This window comes from Carcharodon carcharias, chromosome 23 (genome assembly GCF_017639515.1).
Source record: "Carcharodon carcharias isolate sCarCar2 chromosome 23, sCarCar2.pri, whole genome shotgun sequence".
In the NCBI taxonomy this organism is placed as follows: Eukaryota; Metazoa; Chordata; class Chondrichthyes; order Lamniformes; family Lamnidae; genus Carcharodon; species Carcharodon carcharias.
Genome location: NC_054489.1, coordinates 16,701,449 through 16,721,518, shown reverse-complemented (window position 1 = coordinate 16,721,518; position 20,070 = coordinate 16,701,449). Strand labels below are relative to the sequence as shown.

Sequence of the window (20,070 nt, the reverse complement as noted above, 5' to 3'; positions counted from 1 at the left end):
GGTGAGGTAAAGAACCTGAGAATTTACAAAGCTGGTTTGGGCATGTAAGAAACCTGCTTTACTGAGACATAGGGTTAAGTTTGGCTTTTTAAAATCAGTGGGGCTTATGGTGCCAGACACGTTTAATGTGTGGGAGCAACACAGACCGTTGATGTCCACTGCATGTTCATAACTTTGGGTAATGTTTTTACAATATCTCTTTGGTGGGAGATCAAAACAGATCTGCAGTAATCTAGAATGTGTATCTTGCAAGAAATATTACCTAGTTGCAAAGAGTTTTTAAAGTATTCCTGGACTCCCAGCTCTTCACTGATGGGAGTGCAGGTGACGGCCTCTCACACCTTTGCCTCTGTTGACCTAGATGCTAGAAAGTTTGCCAGAGTTACATCTCCACTGACTCTTCATCTTTCAACATGGATAAATGGCTGGGAATGTACTTGATAGGGAGGAATAAAGAGAAAGGCCTTGCATTTGTATAATGCCTTTCACAACTTCAGGACATCACTAAAATAAAAGCAAAATACAGCAGATGCTGAAAATCTGAAAGAAAAACAGAAAATGTTGGCAAAACTCACTCTTTATGCCACTATCAGCACCTTTTTTTAGCCCTTACCACTACTATTAGCACTCCCTTTGTCCTTTTATTCATGACATTTTCGTCAATATCTCCTTTGCCCCCACCTATCGCTGGCCTTCTATCCAGCTTCACCTGCTCCACCCACCTTAAACGGTATAAATTTCATAATGTTTCTACTTCTCTAGCTCTGACGAAGGGTCATAAGGAATTGAAATTCAACTCTTGTTTCTCTCTCCACAGATGCTGTCAGACCTGCTGAGTTTTTCCAGCATTTTCTGTTTTTCTCTCAGGACATCGCTAATGTTAAAGTAGAGATGTGCAACTGCCAATTTGCAATACAACAAGGTTCACAAACCAGTGATGAGATAATCTGCTTTTGTGATGTTGGTTGAGGGATAAATATTGGCCACTACATTGAGAGAATTCTGCTGCTTTTCTTTGTATATATAAAGTGCCACAGGACCTCTTGTACCAACTGAGGAGGCAAGCGAGCTTTTGGTTTAACATTGTGCAAAAGAGGGCACCTCCTCCAGTGGTCAGTGTGCTAATGCCACATGCTGATCACTGTTTACTAGTTTGAACCAATGTCTCCTACTTCTCCTCTGGTAGTTCAGTTTGAAGTTACATTCTGAATCAGTTTTTTCCTCCTTATTTTCTATCTTGACTCCTTAAGCTGCATAAGCCACTTCTCCATCTCTTTTCATGGACACATTTATCTAGTCAGTCGAAATAGCTCAATCATCCTCTCACCTGGGGCTCTTTTCTCTGAACTGCATCCAGTGCCTAAAGGTCTCCCTTGTGCATTGGTGACCAGAATGTGATGCAGTGGCCGGAATTTTCCGCCCCCGTTGACCTCGGGTGTCATGGACAGCGTGAGCGGACAATATGGCGTTTTACGCCGTCACGAAAGCAGTTTTACGAGCGTCCGCTCTGCCCGTCAATAGCGGGCTGCCTTTCATGCCATCCAATGTCGGGAACCTAATTTCAATGCATTTGCATCTCATCATCTTGCCGGAACCACACACCACCCCCCACCACCGCCCCACCAACCCCATCCCCCGTGTCCAACTTACCACCCACATTGGCAGATAAACATGCTCTCCCAGAGCACGTCTGAACTAGTGTGACGTGGAGAAGTTGGGACTTACTGTCAGGACCTTGGTCACATTGTGGACATCCAAGGAGCAGAAGGTGCTGGAGTCCTACAGCTACTGGACCTTGGAAGAGTACGTGCATCGCATGCTGGATGGATTCTCATAGACACGGCCCTGCCGCGAAGCAGCTCATGGAAGGTGGGAGGACGTTGTTAACTCTGGGGTCTGCTTCAGGACATCACAGTCTTGGCCATTGGCTGCTAGGGCTGATCAGCGAGGGGGGCGGGGAAGTGGGGGAGGAAGGAGTACTGGGGCAGGGATGAGGTTGGGAGGTGGGGAACGAAGGCATTGGTGGGGGTTGAGATTGGGGGGAGCAAAAGTGTCGGGCGGGTGAGTTTGGGAGGGGAGGGAGAAGAGTTTAACGGGGAGAATGTGGCAACTGGGGATGAAGGTGTAAGGGAAGAAGTTCAAGGGGAGGAAGGAAGGAAGGAGTCCGAGGGGAGGATGTCCAGGTGAATGTGCAAGGGAGGGGTCTGTGGAGTCAATAACTGCTTCCTGGTCAGTGAACTGCGAGCGGATGCGGGAGGATGGAATCTTGAGTATGAGGTTGGGCAGAGGGAGCCAGAAGGGTGGGAGGCTGAGGGGTGACAGTAGCGGTAGAAGGGACGGAGAGGGTGGTTGGTGGGGACTCAAAAGCAGACATTGACACTCGGGGTAGGAAGGAGGTGGTCGGGGAGGTCAGTGTGGATGGGGATGGGATTCTCAGGAAGGTAGGGAACATGCACATTCACCTGGACATCCTGGAAAGAAAAGGATTCTGGTTGGTAGGTGATGGTGAGGAGGTGGAAGGTGATGCCAGGGGCTTCAACAGTGATGGGGGAAAGGACACGGGTGACTGGGGGAGGGGAAAGGACGGGGGAGCTGAGAAGAAACCTGACTACAACCATTTTTCTCAAACTGATAGTGATGGAGCCTCGTGTTGGAAGGCACCGATGCTGCATGGGAGTGAGGTCAGTGGGTGGGTGAGATGCTGCATGGGAGTGAGGTCAGTGGGTGGGTGAGATGCTGCATGGGAGTGAGGTCAGTGGGTGGGTGAGATGCTGCATGGGAGTGAGGTCAGCGGGCGGGTGAGATGCAGGTCGGCTCAGATGGACAAATGAAAGACACTCCAACAGGCAGGATTGAGATGAGTGTGACTGAGGAAGGCTCTGTGTGCTTGGGAACATGTTGGCATGAAGCTCCGAGTGGCCCTGCCACACACACACACTTCTCGCTCCAGAATCACTCGTGGTCCGGCTGTGTGCGGCTGAACTGCTGGTTGGGGGTGGGGGGGATGCAAGTGGAGGACTTGTGAAGGCTGTTAATGAAGCTGAAAGACACCAATTCATTGAAAGTGAATATATTCTCAGATGAGAAAGTGACAAAATGTGTTCACCTGTGCAACCACTTGTGATCAGAAATTCTTACCTTTTCTAGGCCGACCACTTCCTCTCAATGCTGGCCTGAATCCGCAGCTGGGGTGGAGACAGCCTGTACAATGGTTGACCCTGTTGCCTCTGATAACTTCAGCGTACATCCTCTGGAGAGTCGAGGCCTTGAGGGTCCTGGCTTTTTTTGGCCAACCTCCTATGGGCCAGCTGCTCCCTCTGCGGTGACAGAGGGCGAAGTTGAGGGGGTCCCAGGCATAGGGGATTCGGAGGGAGGGAAAGCCTCTGACATTCCTGAGTGGATGACCCAGGGGTATCCAGCTGCCACTCCTTCCTCCTTTCAGGTGCCCGAGGGCCCCGGCCTGACTCCTTGAGGGGAAGGAGCACCTGAGGAGATATTGAGGGGCTCCATTTCCCTCTTCCATTGCCACTGCAGGAACTCACCCATGGCTAATCCGATGGAGTGCAGGTCTGCACACATCTGTGTTCTGCTGGATCAGGGTCTCAATGGCATATGGCATCCTTCCCGTCGACACCTCCATACCTGGACATGTGGGCACACTTCATCAGAGAGCAGGTGGATGCACTCCTCCGACCAGCAGGCTACTCTGTTGAAGGCTCCCAACAACACTCTGCATGATGTCCCCCTGCCTTCTGCTGACTCTCCAGGATGAGTTGGAAGGCCGAATCCAGAGGCCCATCATCTGACTTGGACCTCACAGATGTCTCTTTCCCAGCAGCCCTCTGAGTGTCGGGGAGCTCAGCTGCACCTGTCTCTTGCTTGCTGTGGACACATCTGTGCGATAAGCACCAGATTATGGACCTGAGCCTGCTCTAGATCTGGGTCCCACCGAGGTGTGTGTCTCCATGCTGGTGCAGGGTGTGGATAAGCGCTGTGATGAGTTTTCCAGGCTGCTAATTTGCTGCTCTTCAATGGACGAGGTGTCCTCTTGGCTGGAGGTGAGGACCTGGATGGAGCTGAGGGACTGGTTGGTTGAGGACATCAATTGCTTGGCAGAGCTCCCTGTGAACCAAAGTAGAGATGAGTAGAAAAAAGCAAAATACTGCGGATGCTGGAAATTTGATACAAAAACAAAAATAGCTGGAAAAACTCAGCAGGTCTGACAGCATCTGCGGAGAGGAACACAGTTAACGTTTCAAGTCCGTATGACTCTTTATCAGAACTAAAGAAATTTAGAAATGTGGTGAAATATAAGCTGGTAGAGGGGGGTGGGACAGTTAGAGCTGGATAGAGGATCAGTGATAGGTGGAGGCAAAGAAGAGATAGCCAGAGATGTCATAGACAACAGGACAAAGGGGTGTTGATGGTGGTGATATTAGCTAAGGGATGTGCTAATGGTGACATTAAGGGTAGAAAGCAGGATGAGCAAGGTACAGATAGCCCTAGTTGGGGTGGGGTGAGGGGAAAGGATCGAAGTGGGCTAAAAGGTGGAGATAAAGCGATGGATTTAAAAATAGGTGGGAAAAAAAAATATATTTAAAAAATATAAAATATGGGAAAAGGGGGATCAGAAAGGGGGTGGGGATGAAGGAGAGAGTTCATGATCTGAAGTTATTGAACTCAATATTCAGTCCGGAAGGCTGTAAGGTGCCTAGTCGGAAGATGAGATGCTGTTCCTCCAGTTTGTGTTGAGCTTCACTGGAACAATGCAGCAGGCCAAGGACGGACATGTGGGCATGAGAGCAGGGTGGTGTGTTGAAATGGCAAGCAACAGGGAGGTCTGGGTCATGTTTGCAGACAGACCGAAGGTGTTCTGCAAAGCGGTCACCCAGTCTATGTTTGGTCTTTCCAGTGTAGAGGAAACCGCATTGTGAGCAGCGAATACAGTAGACTAAATTGAGGGAAGTGTAAGTGAAATGCTGCTTCACTTGAAAGGTGTGTTTGGGCCCTTGGACGATGAGGAGAGGGGAAGTAAAGGGGCAGGTGTAACGCCTTCTGCGGTTGCATGGGAAGATGCCGTGGGAGGGGGTTGAGGTGTAGGGGGTGATGGAGGAATGGACCAGGGTGTCCGGAGGGAACGATCCCTACGGAATGCTGCCGGGGGTGGGGGGGTGAAGGGAAGTTGTGTTTGACAGTGGCATCATGCTGGAGTTGGCAGAAATGGCGGAGGATGATCCTTTGAATGCAGAGGCTGTTGGGGTGATAAGGGAGGACAAGGGGGACCCTATTATGGTTCTGGGAGGGAGAGGAAGGTGTGAGGGCGGATGCACGGGAGATTTGCCGGACATGGTTGAGGGCCCTGTCAACCACCGTGGGTGGAAAACCTTGGTTAAGGAAGAAGGAAGACATGTCAGAGGAACTGTTTTGGAAAGTGGCATCATCAGAGGAGATGTGACAGAGGTGAAGGAACTGAGAGAATGGAATGGAGTCGTTAGAGGAAGCGGGGTGTGAGGAGCTGTAGTCAATGTAGCTGTGGGAGTCGGCAGGCTTGTAATGAATATTGGTGGACGGCCTATCGCCAGAAATTGAGACAGAGAGGTCAAGGAAGGTGAGGGAAGTGTCAGTGATGGGCCATGTGAAAATGATGGAGGGGTGGAGATTGGAAGCAAAATTAATAAATGTTTCCAGGGCCAGACGAGAGCATGAAACAGCCCCGAAGCAATCATCGATGTACCGGAGAAAGAGTTGTGGGAGGGGGCCAGAGTCGGACTGGAACAAGGAATGTTCCACATACCCCATAAAGAGACAGGCATAACTGGGGCCCATGCAGGTACCCATAGCCACACCTTTTATTTGGAGCAAGTGAGATGAGTTTAAGGAGAAATTGTTCAGCGAGAGAACAAGTTCAGCCAGACGGAGGAGAGTAGTGGTGGATGGGGATTGTTCGGGCCTCTGTTCGAGGAAGAAGCGGAGAGCCCTCAGACCATCCCGGTGGGGGATGGAGGTGTAGAGAGATTGGACGTCCATGGTGAAGAAGAGATGGTTGGGGCCAGGGGACTGGAAATTGTTGATATGATGTAGGATGTGAGAGGAATCGTGGATGTAGGTGGGAAGAGACTGGACAAGGGGAGAGGGAATGGAGTCAAGATAGCAAGAAATGAGTTCCATGGGGCAGGAACAGACTGACATGATTGGTCTGCCAGGACAGTCCTGTTTGTGGATTTTGGGTAGGAGGTAGGAGCAGGCCATCCGAGGTTGGGAGACTATGAGGTTGGAAGATGTGGAGGGAAGATCTCCAGAGGAGATGAGGTCAGTGACAGTCCTGGAAACAATGGCTTGATGTTCAGTGGTGGGGTCATGGTCCAGGGGGAGATAGGAGGAAGTGTCTGCGAGTTGACGCTCAGCCTCTGCGAGGTAGAGGTCAGTGCGCCAGACAACAACAGCACCACCCTTGTCAGTGGGTTTGATGACAATGTCAGGGTTGGACCTGAGAGAATGGAGTGCAGCAAGTTCACAAAGAGACAGGTTATAGTGGGTGAGAGGAGCAGAAAAATTGAGATGACTAATGTCACGCCGACAGTTCTCAATGAAAAGATCAAGAGCAGGTAAGAATCCAGAGGGAGGGGTCCAGGTGGAGGGAGAATATTGGAGGTGGGTAAAAGGATCCGTTGAACGGGGAGAGGACTCCTGCCCAAAGAAGTGAGCCCGGAGACGAAGACGGCGGAAGAAGGGTTCAGCATCATGCCGAGCCCGAAATTCATTGAGGTGAGGGCGTAGGGGTATGAAACTAAGTCCTTTGCTGAGCACTGAACATTCAGCATCGGAGAGGGGAAGGTCAGGGGATATAGCGAATACACGGCCGGGGCTGGGATTGGAAGACGGGATGGGGACAGAGGGATGGGCAGGGGTGGAGGGTCCTGGATGGGCGTTGGTGTCGATGAGTTGTTGGAGCTTGCGTTCCTGTTGGAGATAAGTAATGTATGGCAGCAGAGTCAAAAGCAGGAGAGAGAGCACTCACAGTTGCATTGAGGGAGGGATGATATCGTGCAGGATCCTCACGTGGGTGTCACCGCCAACTACCCCATTGGCGCAGGCATGGTCTATGTCCTCACCAGGCAACCTGATGGCACACTCTGCAAAGTGACTGAGGGGTCTAACATAGGCCGTGCCACCCCTGGTCTGGGATCCCTCCCTGCTGTTATGAGCCAGCTTCTCCTGCATGAAAACAGATGGAGAGAGTGTGAGCAGGACACAAGGGGCTGTGTGGAATGTTTGTGTGGTGAGCGGAACCATCGACAAGATGAGGACGTGAGGTCCAGAGGATATGAGGCTGGTGGAGATGTGAGGGTGTGTGTGAGAGTTAGTGGTGTTGTCCCTTGAGGTGTGAGATCCCTGTGGATATGTGATGGGTTTGGCAGTGTGTGAGTTGTGAATGATGAGGTAGTTGACTTACCCTTCCAGAATGGATGAGAGCACTGGATGGCTGACCTCTGTGCTCCAGTGGCGCTGACCACCACTACCACCGCCTCCCAGGCCGGATTAGTGACTCTGGTGAACCTCCTGCAGCCAGAGCTGGGATATAGGACATCACTGTGTCCTTCCACTGCAACCAACAGGCACCTCAGAGCAGCATCACTAGACTTTGGGGGTTGCTTTCTTTTTTGCTTATGGGGTCATCTGTTGCCAGGAGCAGTCCTGGTCTGAAGACATGAAGTCGGCATGCACTCTGGTATACCTTAAATATGGTGCCCAGAGCGAGGAAGCATTGAGGTTACGCCCTGGTGGGAAAATCTGAGCCTGCCCACCAGTGAGTCGGTGTGTTCCCCATGAATGCATAATTAATGAGACGAGACATGCCGGAAATTGGAGGATATGGTGCGAAAAGACGCCATTGCGGCCAGTGGGTTAAACATCCATTTTCCCGCCCGCTACCTCATTTAATGCAAACCTGGGACGATTTCGCCTGGTATTCAGGATGTGGCTTGACAAGAACACAACAGTTTGGACATGTCTTCCTGTGACATACTTCATTGTTTTGACTATGTTCAGTATCCTACTCCCTTCACTGCTTGTTGCTCCACAATGGCTGGACATGTTGAACATCAATCTCTTAAATTATTTCAGGGCAATTGAGGGAGCAGCTTGAGCAGCAGCCATAGACCATTTAATTTACTCAGGTCAACAGTATTTCCATGCCATGCCAGTGAAATAGAACGCCTCAGGCACAGAGGCAAGAATGTACAGTAAACGATTCCAGGAAACTTAATTATAAGTCAAGAAATAAACTGGTTGTAATTTTAATATTGTGCAGCCCTTTAATTTTTGCTTCTGTGTGAATCTCTTGCATCTAACGTAGAGCCCAGTAATTTTAACGTGGATTAAATTGAACTATGTGGCACATTTTTCTGGCACCTATTCAAAGGGACATATTGAGCATCGCTTGTACCAAGTGGGCAAATGCTAATCCTGCAACACACTAGTTTTGCTTCGTGATTAAGGCAGCACTTTGGTTCATAGGTGGCTGGCCCTGTTTGTAGAAGTGCATTGTTGGACTGGGTAAAAGGAGTTGGGGGAATAGCTTGAATAATCCAGTTCCTTCACAGAGCAACATGGACAGAGATAAATACCCACTGATTGTGGTGATGTGACTACTTTGATAGACCAGTTAATACAATTCCTGATCTCTGTGTTATGTTGCACATTGTAAGCTGCTTGGCAGACTTATACAAATTACCTCCATTGCATAAAAGCAAAAAAATGCAGATGCTGGAAATCCAAAACAAAAATAAAAATACCTGGAAAAACTCAGCAGGTCTGGCAGCATCTGCGGAGAGGAACACAATTAACGTTTCGAGTCCATATGACTCTTCAACAGAACTAAGTAAAAATAGAAAAGAGGTGAAATATAAACTGGTTTAAGGGGGATGGGGGGGATGGGGGGGACAGGTAGAGCTGGATAGAGGGCCAGTGATAGGTGGAGATTGCCAAAAGATGTCATAGACAAAAGGACAAAGAGGTGTTGAAGGTGGTGATATTATCTAAGGAATGTGCTAATTAAGGGTAGAAAGCAGGACAAACAAGGTACAGATAGACCTAGTGGGGGTGGGGTGAAGGGAAGGGATCGAAATAGGCTAAAAGGTAGAGGTAAACCAATGGATGGAACTACATTTAAAAATAATGGAAATAGGTGGGAAAAGAAAAATCTATATAAATTATTAGAAAAAAAAGGCAGGGGGATCGGAAAGGGGGTGGGGATGGAGGAGAGAGCTCATGATCTAAAATTGTTGAACTCATAGTTCTGTCCGGAAGGCTGTAAAGTGCCTAGTCGGAAGATGAAGTGCTGTTCCTCCAGTTTGCATTGAGCTTCACTGGAACAATGCAGCAGGCCAAGGATGGACATGTGGGCATGAGAGCAGGGTGGAGTGTTGAAATGGCAAGCGACAGGGAGGTCTGAGTAATGCTTGCGGACAGACCAAAGGTGTTCCGCAAAGTGGTCACCCAGTCTGCGTTTGGCCTCTTCAATGTAGAGGAAACCACATTGGGAGCAACGAATGCAATAGACTAAATTGAGGGAAGTGCAAGTGAAATGCTGCTTCATTTGAAAGGAGTGTTTGGGCCCTTGGACCTCCATTGCATCATGTGTAAAGATAGAAGAGTTTAACACTTTTATTTGGTATCACTGGTTAAGCACTTTGATCTGCAGGTTTTGCTATGCTCAACTTCTATAGTCTTTAATTCCAGCCTTGTTACCTTATCAACTGTTCATCTGAAGGAGTTAATTTTTGATCGTCTTTAAATGAGTCTATAAGCCACAAAATGTTGCTTCTTCTAAAAATAAATTTAATTCCATCATATTTTTAAGTATCATAGGATGTGAACTGTCCCTTTCACCTCAAACTAGACTAAGGTTATCATTGGTTCCACCTTCACACAAACTGAGGCCCTGTGGGGAGGAACATCTATAAGCACTTTAAAGTTTTGCCATAGCCTCGTAACCAGGAAATCATCTCAAATTGAGCAGTGTTCTATTGTTGAATATAGCAGGTTCACAGGAAAACATCTGGCACTAGTTTGAGTTAGCCTGTTTACAATTGTAAACTGACTATATGGGTAAGTTGTCATTTGAAAAATCATTGCTGCCCTCCTAAAGAGAGAGAGAGAGAAATTTCAATACGGTCCATTGATTTATTCATCTTTATACTGCTAAATGGATTTATATTGTATTATTTACCATTACGCTATTCTGAATTCTTGATTTTTATTCCCTGTCCCACTTAATCTGGCTTCTACCTGGTACAACAGTGATTACCATCTTAATATGTGAAGGATCTTGGTTGCGTACCTTCACAAGATCACACCACAATTCAGTATTTTGATGGTTCAGTATGTGATTCCATGGCCAACACTGCCTTTGGTTCACATTGAACTACAAGAGTTTCATGAAGATGCTACCAGGCCATAACTTTCATTTGTCTTCAATTGGTTCATTGTTATTGAGGAATGTTTCTTTCTGTCAGTTGCTATTTTATTGAATAGCATGAAACCTTCATCAGCTATTTTGAGATCCGTGCACAACATGTTCAAAAGTCTAGAATAACCCAGGATAAATCAGATTAGTTGGTTATTTTTATTTGTGCGAGTTGGGTGGTACATTTCCTTGTATTCCAGTTAAAAACTTCACTGGTCTTGAAGCACTTTGGGCATCCCAAATTGTGAAAGATGGTATTAAAAACCCTAATTTGTTCTTTCTTTGTAAATGCAAGTATTTTCCTAATATCAAGTTGTGTGTTTGTAAATAAGAAATTCCTATGCCCCTCCAATGTTAGGAGACTTGAGAAGCAACCTTAAAACTACTATTAAATTATCACTGAAAAAAAAAGACATTCTGTTGAAGCTTTTCATCTCACACTCATCAGTGCATTCCTAAGAATGTCAAATTTTAAAGGGTGCAACAATTTATACTGCATGAGAAAGGGGTGCTGATTGGTTGAGACATTGCCATGAAGGATGCACCAGGGGAATATTGTCCTCTGCGCTTTTGTTTAACTTTTAAAAAAGGTGCAATGCCTGGACATGCTTATTTTACCTGCAGAGGCCAGTTCCCTGCCTATGAATATATGCAGTCTCTAGGAAGCATGAGTGAGCCACATTGTGAACCTGACTCATGAAATGGAGTGTGAGATGAGAAACTTCAGCATGGCTCTTTTCCCAGCAATAGTCAAGTTCTGTACTACCAAGCAACTATATTAAATTATCGTTACAGTGTTGTTGCTGCTGCTCTTTAGCTCAAGATATCCATCTTGGAGCTTATCATAGAGTTGATGATAGGTTTATCAACAGACTGCTCGTGAACTCCTGTTAACATTTCACACAAACTAGATCAAAAGATATTGATAACTTGCAAGAACTTACTTTGCTATCAGCCCACAAGCAGCTGAAACCATTGGTTCACACAAGTAGTCTGAGATCTACAAAAGGGTTAAATTGGATGAAAATGGGTGGGTTTGTTAAGATATCTTCATGGATATAGAGCAGGATACTTACTGTCTGAATTTCTCATCTTTTTCCTAGTGACGTTTTGAGAGTAGCTATTCTTGTGAAAGCAATTTTAAGACCATTAAGTGGTTGGGCAGTTGCTGTATGTTTTGAAAACTGCAAATACTATTTAAGGTCATGGCACTTCACAGAAAAGCATGAATTTGTATTTTCTTGGGTGACTGCCACATGTGTAATTTTGCAGATGTAGTTTGAATGAGTAATGGATTGGGGCAGACCACACTGGGGTTTCACTGACACCTATTAGATTCTGTTTTTTATACAATAATTATTACAAATGACTTTCAATTTTCTGCAGGGACTCTGCTTTGGGTTAGATGTGAGTGTCAAGTTGATGACAAATAGCATTTGAAAAAAGGGCGCTGGAAAGCCATTGCTTTTCAGAATAAGCCCGTCAAAAATTAATTAAAATGGAAAAATGTATCTTTGAGTTTAGCTACAGTATATAATGCCATCTGCCCATACATGCTAGTTTCAAAGGGTGGGGGCAGGAAGTAAGTTTACTTGTAGAATCCTGTAACTTTTTCAGTGCAACCCTCTTACTGACCTCTTACTTGGGGCAATTGTTAAGCAATTGTTTTATCAGCTCTTACTGATTTTGTTCTACTTGAATTTCTTGTTTGCTTCAGGATGGGTCACGACAGAGACGGGACAGGAAGAAAACGGTCTCTTTCAGCAGTATGCCCAACGACCGGAAAATTAGCAGCGCCGCTGCCTGCATTTCCTTCATGCTGGAGGGATGTGAGATGAAAAAGGTTCGCTCCAACTCCAGAGTGTACAACCGTTACTTTATCCTCGGCTCCGACATGAGGTCCCTGAGATGGGAGCCGTCTAAAAAAGACTCTGAAAAGGCAAAAATTGACATCAAATCCATCAAAGAAGTGAGATTGGGAAAGAAGACACCTGTGCTTCGCAATAATGGGATATCGGACCAATTCTCAGACGAATGTGCTTTTTCAATAATATATGGGGAAAACTATGAGTCATTAGACTTGGTGGCTAGTTCTGCTGATATTGTGAACACTTGGGTTATGGGACTGAGGTACCTGGTTTCATATGGAAAGCACACACTTCACATGATAGAGTCAAATCAAAACAGCTTACGCTCTTCATGGCTGGAATCTGTATTTCATGCTGCAGATGTTGCAAAAGAGGGTCACATTCCACTGGCTGAGGCTGTCCAACTAATTAAGGGCCTAAGCCCTGGAATGAGGACCACAAAAGCTGAACTTAAATTCAAAGAATTACAGAAAGCAAAGGACAAACTGGGGACGGAGGTTACATTGGAGATCTTCACCGAGGCTTACTGTGAGCTCTGCACACGGCCAGAAGTGTTTTTTCTGCTCGTACAGTTTTCCAGCAATAAAGAATACCTCGACTCCAAGGACCTTATGCTATTCCTGGATGCAGAACAGGGGATGGAGGGTGTCATGGAAGATACATGTTTGGAAATCATTCGCAAATATGAACCATCACAGGAAGGCCAGGAAAAAGGATTCCTCTCCATAGATGGCTTCACAAATTATCTCCTATCAATTGATTGTCATATTTTTGATCTGCAACATGAAAATGTGTGCCAAGATATGACTCAGCCTTTGTCCCATTACTACATTAATGCATCCCATAACGCTTGTCTGTTGGAAGACCATTTCTGGGGCTCTTCAGATATTAATGGGTATATCCGAGCTCTGAAGATGGGTTGCCGTAGTATTGAACTGGTGGTTTGGGATGGTCCCGATAACGAGCCTTCAATTTATGTTGGTCGTTTGATGACAACACAGGTAGCCTTTCGGTGTGTTCTTGATGTGATAAACAAGTATGCCTTTGTGGCTTCTGAACATCCACTGATCCTTTGCTTGGTCACACATTGTTCAGTTAAACAGCAGAAAGTGATGGCTCAGCATCTAAAGAAGATTCTGGGAGATAGACTGCATACGGACTCTCCGGGCCCAGAGGAGAGTTATCTCCCATCGCCAGAACAACTCAAAGGGAAGATTCTTCTAAAAGGTAAAAAGTTACCTGGGAATTGTTGTGATTCTGAAGGAGATGTTAGTGATGAAGATGAAGGAATTGAAATGTGTCAAAGGATGGGGGAAGATGATGCTGATCAATTGAACACAGTCACTGAGAAAAAACTGAGGCTTTCCAAAGAGCTGTCTGATCTAGTGAGCGTCTGCAAATCGGTGCAGTTTAAGGACTTCGAAGTTTCCAAAAGAAAGCAGAAATATTGGGAAATCTGTTCATTTAATGAGGTAGTGGCAAGCAGATATGCCAATGAATATCCAGAGGACTTTGTAATTTATAATAAGAAGTTCTTGTCCAGGGTCTACCCAAGCCCCATGAGAATCGATGCCAGTAATATGAACCCTCAGGACTTTTGGAAATGTGGCTGTCAAATTGTAGCCATGAACTATCAGACTCCTGGGCTAATGATGGATCTCAATATTGGCTGGTTTCGTCAGAATGGAAACTGTGGGTATGTTCTTCGCCCTGCTATCATGAGAGAAGAGGTGTCCTACTTCAGTGCTAACGCCAAGGACTCACTACCTGGGGTGTCAGCCCAGCTGCTTCACATCAAAATCATCAGTGGTCAAAATCTACCGAAACCCAAAGGTTCTGCAGCCAAGGGTGATGTTGTGGAGCCATATGTCTATGTAGAGATTCATGGCATACCAGCTGACTGTACAGAACAAAGGACTAAGACAGTGACGCAAAATGAGGACAACCCCATCTTTGATGAAAGCTTTGAGTTTCAAATTAATTTACCTGAGCTTGCATTGTTACGGTTTGTAGTTTTAGACGACGACTACATCGGAGATGAATTCATTGCACAGTACACTATTCCCTTTGAATGCCTGCAGGCAGGATACAGGCACGTGCCCCTCCAGTCTTTGACAGGAGAATTTCTGCCCCATAGCACATTATTCATACACGTGGCCATCACCAACCGACGAGGTGGAGGGAAATCCCAGAAAAGGGGGATTTCTGTTCGCAAAGGGAAGAAAGCCAGAGAGTACACTTCAACCAAAACTATAGGGATCAAAGTTATAGACGAAGTTTTTAGGGCAGCCACTCAACCTTTGCGTGAAGCAACGGATTTACGAGAAAATGTACAGGTATTGTTTGTTACATTTTTGCACCACCAATTTTGCCTCTTATTTTCTCTCCTATTTTCTTCTCCGAACCCATCCTCTTGCCACATCAGAAGATAATTATGAGTGAGGAAGGCCATTCAGTCCGTTTTGGTTTTTCCAGCCACAAAGCCACTACGGACCTCCTCGTGCAGCATTAAGTTCTTAAATGATTCCAAGCATTCCATGTCCACCACTCTATCCGATAATCTATTCTATCTGTTAACCACCCCTTGTGTGAAGAATTTTCCAGTAATACTGTTAACTTTGTCCTTCTCTTGAACCTGTGTGCCCTGGTTCTATGCTTATAATTTAACTTAAAAGTGATTTTACAGATTTAACTTTCCTGTAATGCTTTGCTTTTTGTAAACTTATATGAGATCCAATTCCAAGTGTTTTCTTCAAAGGTTGAAAAACCTAACCTTCTCCAGTACTTTTTATCCCCCTTAAGGCGGCCTGATATTGTGCAGTTCCATGGATATGGTGACCCTCTAGTATGTCATCCTCATGCCCAATCTTTGTGTGAGCTTGTGACCAGAGATCTCCAAGTTATTTGAGGGGAAGGACTGTAGTTCAGGTGCAGAGTTCCGGGTATACTCTTGCAGAATTGATGGCTGAATAATGCTCAGCTGTGGGAATCTTGGCTGATTTTTCTTTCCCACTTCCTCCCCACACCCAAGCCTGTGGGAACCTAAGGCAAGCTTTACTGCCCTGGCTGCTGCTAGCTGAGCGGAATTTAATTTCCCACCACAAGTCTTTGTGGAGCTCGATCTTGGTCTCAGCCTGCTCATCGTCAAGGAGTTGCCAAGTGACGTAGTCCTCTTGACACAGGGAGGGGAGGGAGAGAAATGTGATAGAGCAAGACACTCAATAATTTTTAACTGTGGATGGTGCATGGCCCAGAGTTTAAAAACAAATCAACTTGCATTTATTTTAAGGTATAAAATGTCTCAAGGCCCTTCATAGGAGTGGAATCAAACAGAACTTGGCACCGAGCCACATAAGGAGATATTAGGGCAGATGACCACAAGCTTGGTCATAGGGGTAGATTTTTATGAACATACTAAATGAAAAGCTGGTAGAGAGGTGGAGAGGTTGAGGGAGGGAATTCCAGAGCTTAGGGTCCAGGCAACTGAAGAAACAACTGCCTGTGATGCAGTGAATAAAATTGGGGACTCTCGAGGCCAGAATTGGAGGAACACTGAGATCCTGGAGGGTTGTGGGGCTGGGGAAGATTAGAGATAGGAAGAGGAGTGGCCTTGGAGGAATTTGAAAATAAAACTGGTCGCCAGTGATCACAGGAATGATGAGAGAATGGCACTTGGTGTGAATTTTTAAAAATTCTTCCAAGGATTGTGGATGTCACTGGTAAGGTCAGCAGTTTTTCTCCATCCCTAATTGCCCTTGAAAGGGACGGTTTGCTAGGCTACTTCAAAAGGCAGTCGTGAGTCAACCACATTGCTATGGGTCTGAAGTCCCACAGAGTAAGGATAGCACATTTCTTTCCCTAAAGGGGATTAGTGAACCAGATTGATTTTTACAACAATTGATGATAGTTATCATGGCTGCTGTACTGAGACTAGCTTTATATTCCAGGTTTATTAATTTAATTTAAATTCCACCAGCCGCTGTGGTGGGATTTGAACCTGTGTCCCCAGAGCATTAGCCTGGGCTATAGATTACGAGTCTAGCGACATCACTACACCACCATCTTCCCCTAAATAAGGGCATGAACACTTGAGTTATGGATGAACCCAAGCTTACGAAGGGTGAAAGATGAGACGCTGGGAGAACATTGAATAGTGAAGTCTAGAGGCATGGAAGAGATTTTCAGCAGCAGTTGAGCTGAGGCAAGGAAGGAGTTTGGTGATGTTACAGAGGTGGCACTAAGTGACCTCTTATGTAGTCGGAAGCTCATCTCAGGGTCAAATGCGACACCAAGGTTATGATCGGTCTAGTTCGGCCTCAGGGTTGCCTGTGAGTGCTTTGGAGCTGCTGAATAGGGACCAGAGTTTGCAGCAGGGCCCAAAGATAATGAAACAAATTTTAACCCACTCAAAACCCATTCATTTTGATGACATTAAAATGGGGTCCAATGGCTTCAGTTTTCCCAATATTTAGCTGGAGGAAATTTCTGCTCATTCAATACTGTACTAGATGTCAGACAAGCACTGTGACAAACTAAAGGCATTCAAGACAGGTGGTGGTGAGGTAGAGCTGGGTGTCGTCAATGTATTTGTGAAACCTGGCGCGCTTTTGGATGATGTCGCAGAGGGGTTGCTGTGATAAATAAGAGATGTGGGGTCGGGGGTCTGGGGAAAAGGATGGTTCCTTGGGGGACATCGGAGGGCTAATACTTCCAACAGTGTGAAAATTGCAAGACTTCTGCCTAATGGAGCAGCAATAGCATTCTTAATCTTGAGCTGAAACAAAATTGAATGAAAAGACAAAAGTTCTCCATTGAATTATGCCAACCATTCCCCTTAGAATTTGATGTATCTGTGGAGGATAAGCTGATGTTTAGTATTCATGGCATTGTAATTTGTTGAAACCTCCAACCAATGTCCTGCTATATGACACCATTTCTCTGCACCGAAAATAAGTGTTTGAGTGCCCAAAGATAATATCGTCAGCTTATGTAAGTTGAAATGTCTGTAGGTTGGTATGCAAGTAGCATTTATGAAGAAATCTAGTTTTTGGATATTTGTGAGGATTAACTCTTGGAATCAGATTTCATGTCATTTCCAAAATGAGTTTTTTGAGCTTCCATAATACAATTTTCAATTATTAATGTACTATAAAGGCTCCAGCTTGAATAATGCAACCGATTTTGTTATAGGCGTTCAAAATGTATAAAGCTGGTGCTGCAATATATTATATGGATGGATCTATATTTTACACAGAATGCCATGGTCTCGTTTAAAGAGTTGTGCGGTCTGACCCCTGCGGCAAACATGAAGCAGTGCATTCTGACGTTGTCGTCATGGTTACTGAACAGCGACAACACAGTGTTGGTGACATTGAACCTCAGCGAGCAATATCCTTCCATGGAGGCGCAGGGTCCAGTTCCAGATCTGCTCAGGAAGGTTCTTGCGGCCTATGATACAGTGAGTCCATTCTTTCGGTCCTGCCTTTGTTCATTTTGTCCTGAGTATGAATGATGTTCATCCAGTTTCTAAAGGATACAATTCCACAGCACATATCTGCACGCTCTTCCACTGAATTAGCAATCATTGTTCAGAGGTACAATAGGAGAAACAGAAAAGTCCACACTACAGCAGTGCAGCCTGTTCTTCTGATGTCAAGGTGAAGACACATTGGGTGAAATTTTAACTCTTTCTAAAGCCACCCACTTGCATGGTGTTAAAAATTGCACCCATTGTTGAGGTTAAGAAAGAGGTACCTTGTGTTTTACTGACCTATACCTGACTTGAAATTACACTATGCCAGACTATAGAGTTGAAAGGTCTTTAATTCCCCAACTCTGACTATTCTTATACTGGCAAGCATTAAAATTAAACAAAAATAACTTATGAAATAAAAGCTCTAGGGCATGCAGGGGTAGTTAGACATTTAACTAAAATTACAAAACAATCATGCATTCGCCATATTTGAAGTTGATAGGTTAGTTAACAATTATGTACCAACCCACAATATTTTGTTTTCAGAGTATAAAATATAATTAAAAGTTATTACAACATAAAGCCAGAATGACTGGTGAGTGAGCCCCCAAATCAATCGCTGGGAATCATTACATAGACATGCGAGTGCATTCAGAAATCTCAGTAAAATGTAGCGATTGATGCACAGAAACCTCCCAAGACTCCAGATAATTAAGTACAGCACAGCTGAATGCTTTTGTGCAAAGACTTAATTTTATGGGACACTTTTCAAGAATATATAAAATGAACAACTTGGGTTTTAAGCATTGGGGTAGCAACAATTGGCATTTAAAAGTTCTGTCACCGAGAAAGATAAATTGGGTTTTATATTCAATATAACATATGCACAATATACAAATAACTGTACCAACACATTGACAAGAAGAGAACAGTATGGAAAGCATTGATTTCCAACCCAAAGCGCCATGTGAAAATATTCATTGACTTAGACTTATTTTAATGTGTGTCAGGTATTTACCCAACAGATTCACTGGTGCCCTGTTAGCAGGGTGACCGTACAATTCTTACTTGCATCACAATGGGATTTAATCTTTTCAGAGACAGCACGTTGCTTTAATTAATAGGAAATGCAAAGAATTCTCAACATTTCTAATTGTTCCTGTGTTATTTAGGCCTCCTGTAGTGTTTGTAGGAAGTTAGTTCAGGCTGAACAGAAGGATAACGCAGAGAAAAAGAACCAGGAACTGAAACCCACAAGTTCACTTAACTCTGGCCAAACACATCACCTTGATCCTTGGACATGCAATACATGCACAGCCAAACTAATTGACTCAATGTGCCAAACTAAACATGAAAATCAAAATGTATAATGGCTTCTTCAAATGTGAAAGGAAAATTGTGAGCAAGTTTTTTTTTAACAAAACACAATTTTGGATTTAAGAAAAAAAAGTGTCCTTCATGTGAAAGAATTATGAGCAACATTGCTAACCTCTCACCATTTCTGTTGATTTTTCTTAGAATATATTTGTTTTATTTTATGTACACAAATGAAACATTCCACTTACAAACTTGTGGTCCACTGACGACACTGCGCTAGCTGCAGAATCAGAAGAGGCCCTACAAGATATTGTAGATCAGGTAAAATCTAGAAGTTTAGAATATGGATTGAGAAGAACACCAAAAAAGACAAAAACAATGGTGGTCAGAAGGAATACAATGGAAGAAACTAGAGTAAAGATTGAAGTGAATTGTGTCACATTGGAATAAGTGGGTAAGTTTGTCTATTTAGGACAAATGATAACAGAAGATGGTCAATGTGATGCATAAGTTAGAAGAAGGGTAAAGATGGTTTTGTGAAGATAAAGGATGTGTCAGTCACGAGAAAGCTTGAGCTTGTAAAAAGGAAAAACAATCATAAGATGCTACATTCTATCCACTTTCCTGTATGCTTCAGAAACGCAGACAATAAATAAGTATCTGTAGAAGAAAATAGAGGCCTTTGAACTGTGGAACGATGCTAAAAATTCTATCTATGGACAAAGGAAGAGGTACTTGAAATAGCAAGAGCAAAAGAACTCTTTCAAAAGTGACAGCCAGTAAATGAAATATCAGTGTTTTGGTCATTTGATCAGAGCTGAAAAGCTACAGAGATCTTTTCTAGAGGACAAAGTGAAGAGCAGCAGAAAGAGGAGTTGACCTAGACATAGTTGGATGATGGATGTCACAGAACGGTAACAGACGAGCTACAGTGGATGTGTGAG

At 44.8% G+C, this 20,070-nt stretch overlaps 1 protein-coding gene across 4 annotated transcripts in view; it reads left to right on the top strand.

The window, feature by feature from the left end:
• si:ch211-210g13.5 (inactive phospholipase C-like protein 2) overlaps window positions 1–20,070 on the top strand; it is a 220,955-nt gene that overhangs the window by 140,701 nt on the left and 60,184 nt on the right. For 3 of the 4 annotated variants that reach the window (XR_005941315.1, XM_041173690.1, XM_041173692.1), the window contains 2 exons: window positions 12,186–14,672; window positions 17,591–17,794. Coding sequence is in view for 3 of the 4 variants with exons in the window: in XM_041173690.1 (XP_041029624.1) it covers window positions 12,186–14,672; window positions 17,591–17,794 (2,691 nt within the window). In the remaining variant the exon portion in view is untranslated. The remainder of the gene's footprint in view (window positions 1–12,185; window positions 14,673–17,590; window positions 17,795–20,070) is intronic. The other variant, XM_041173691.1, reaches the window with a different exon arrangement.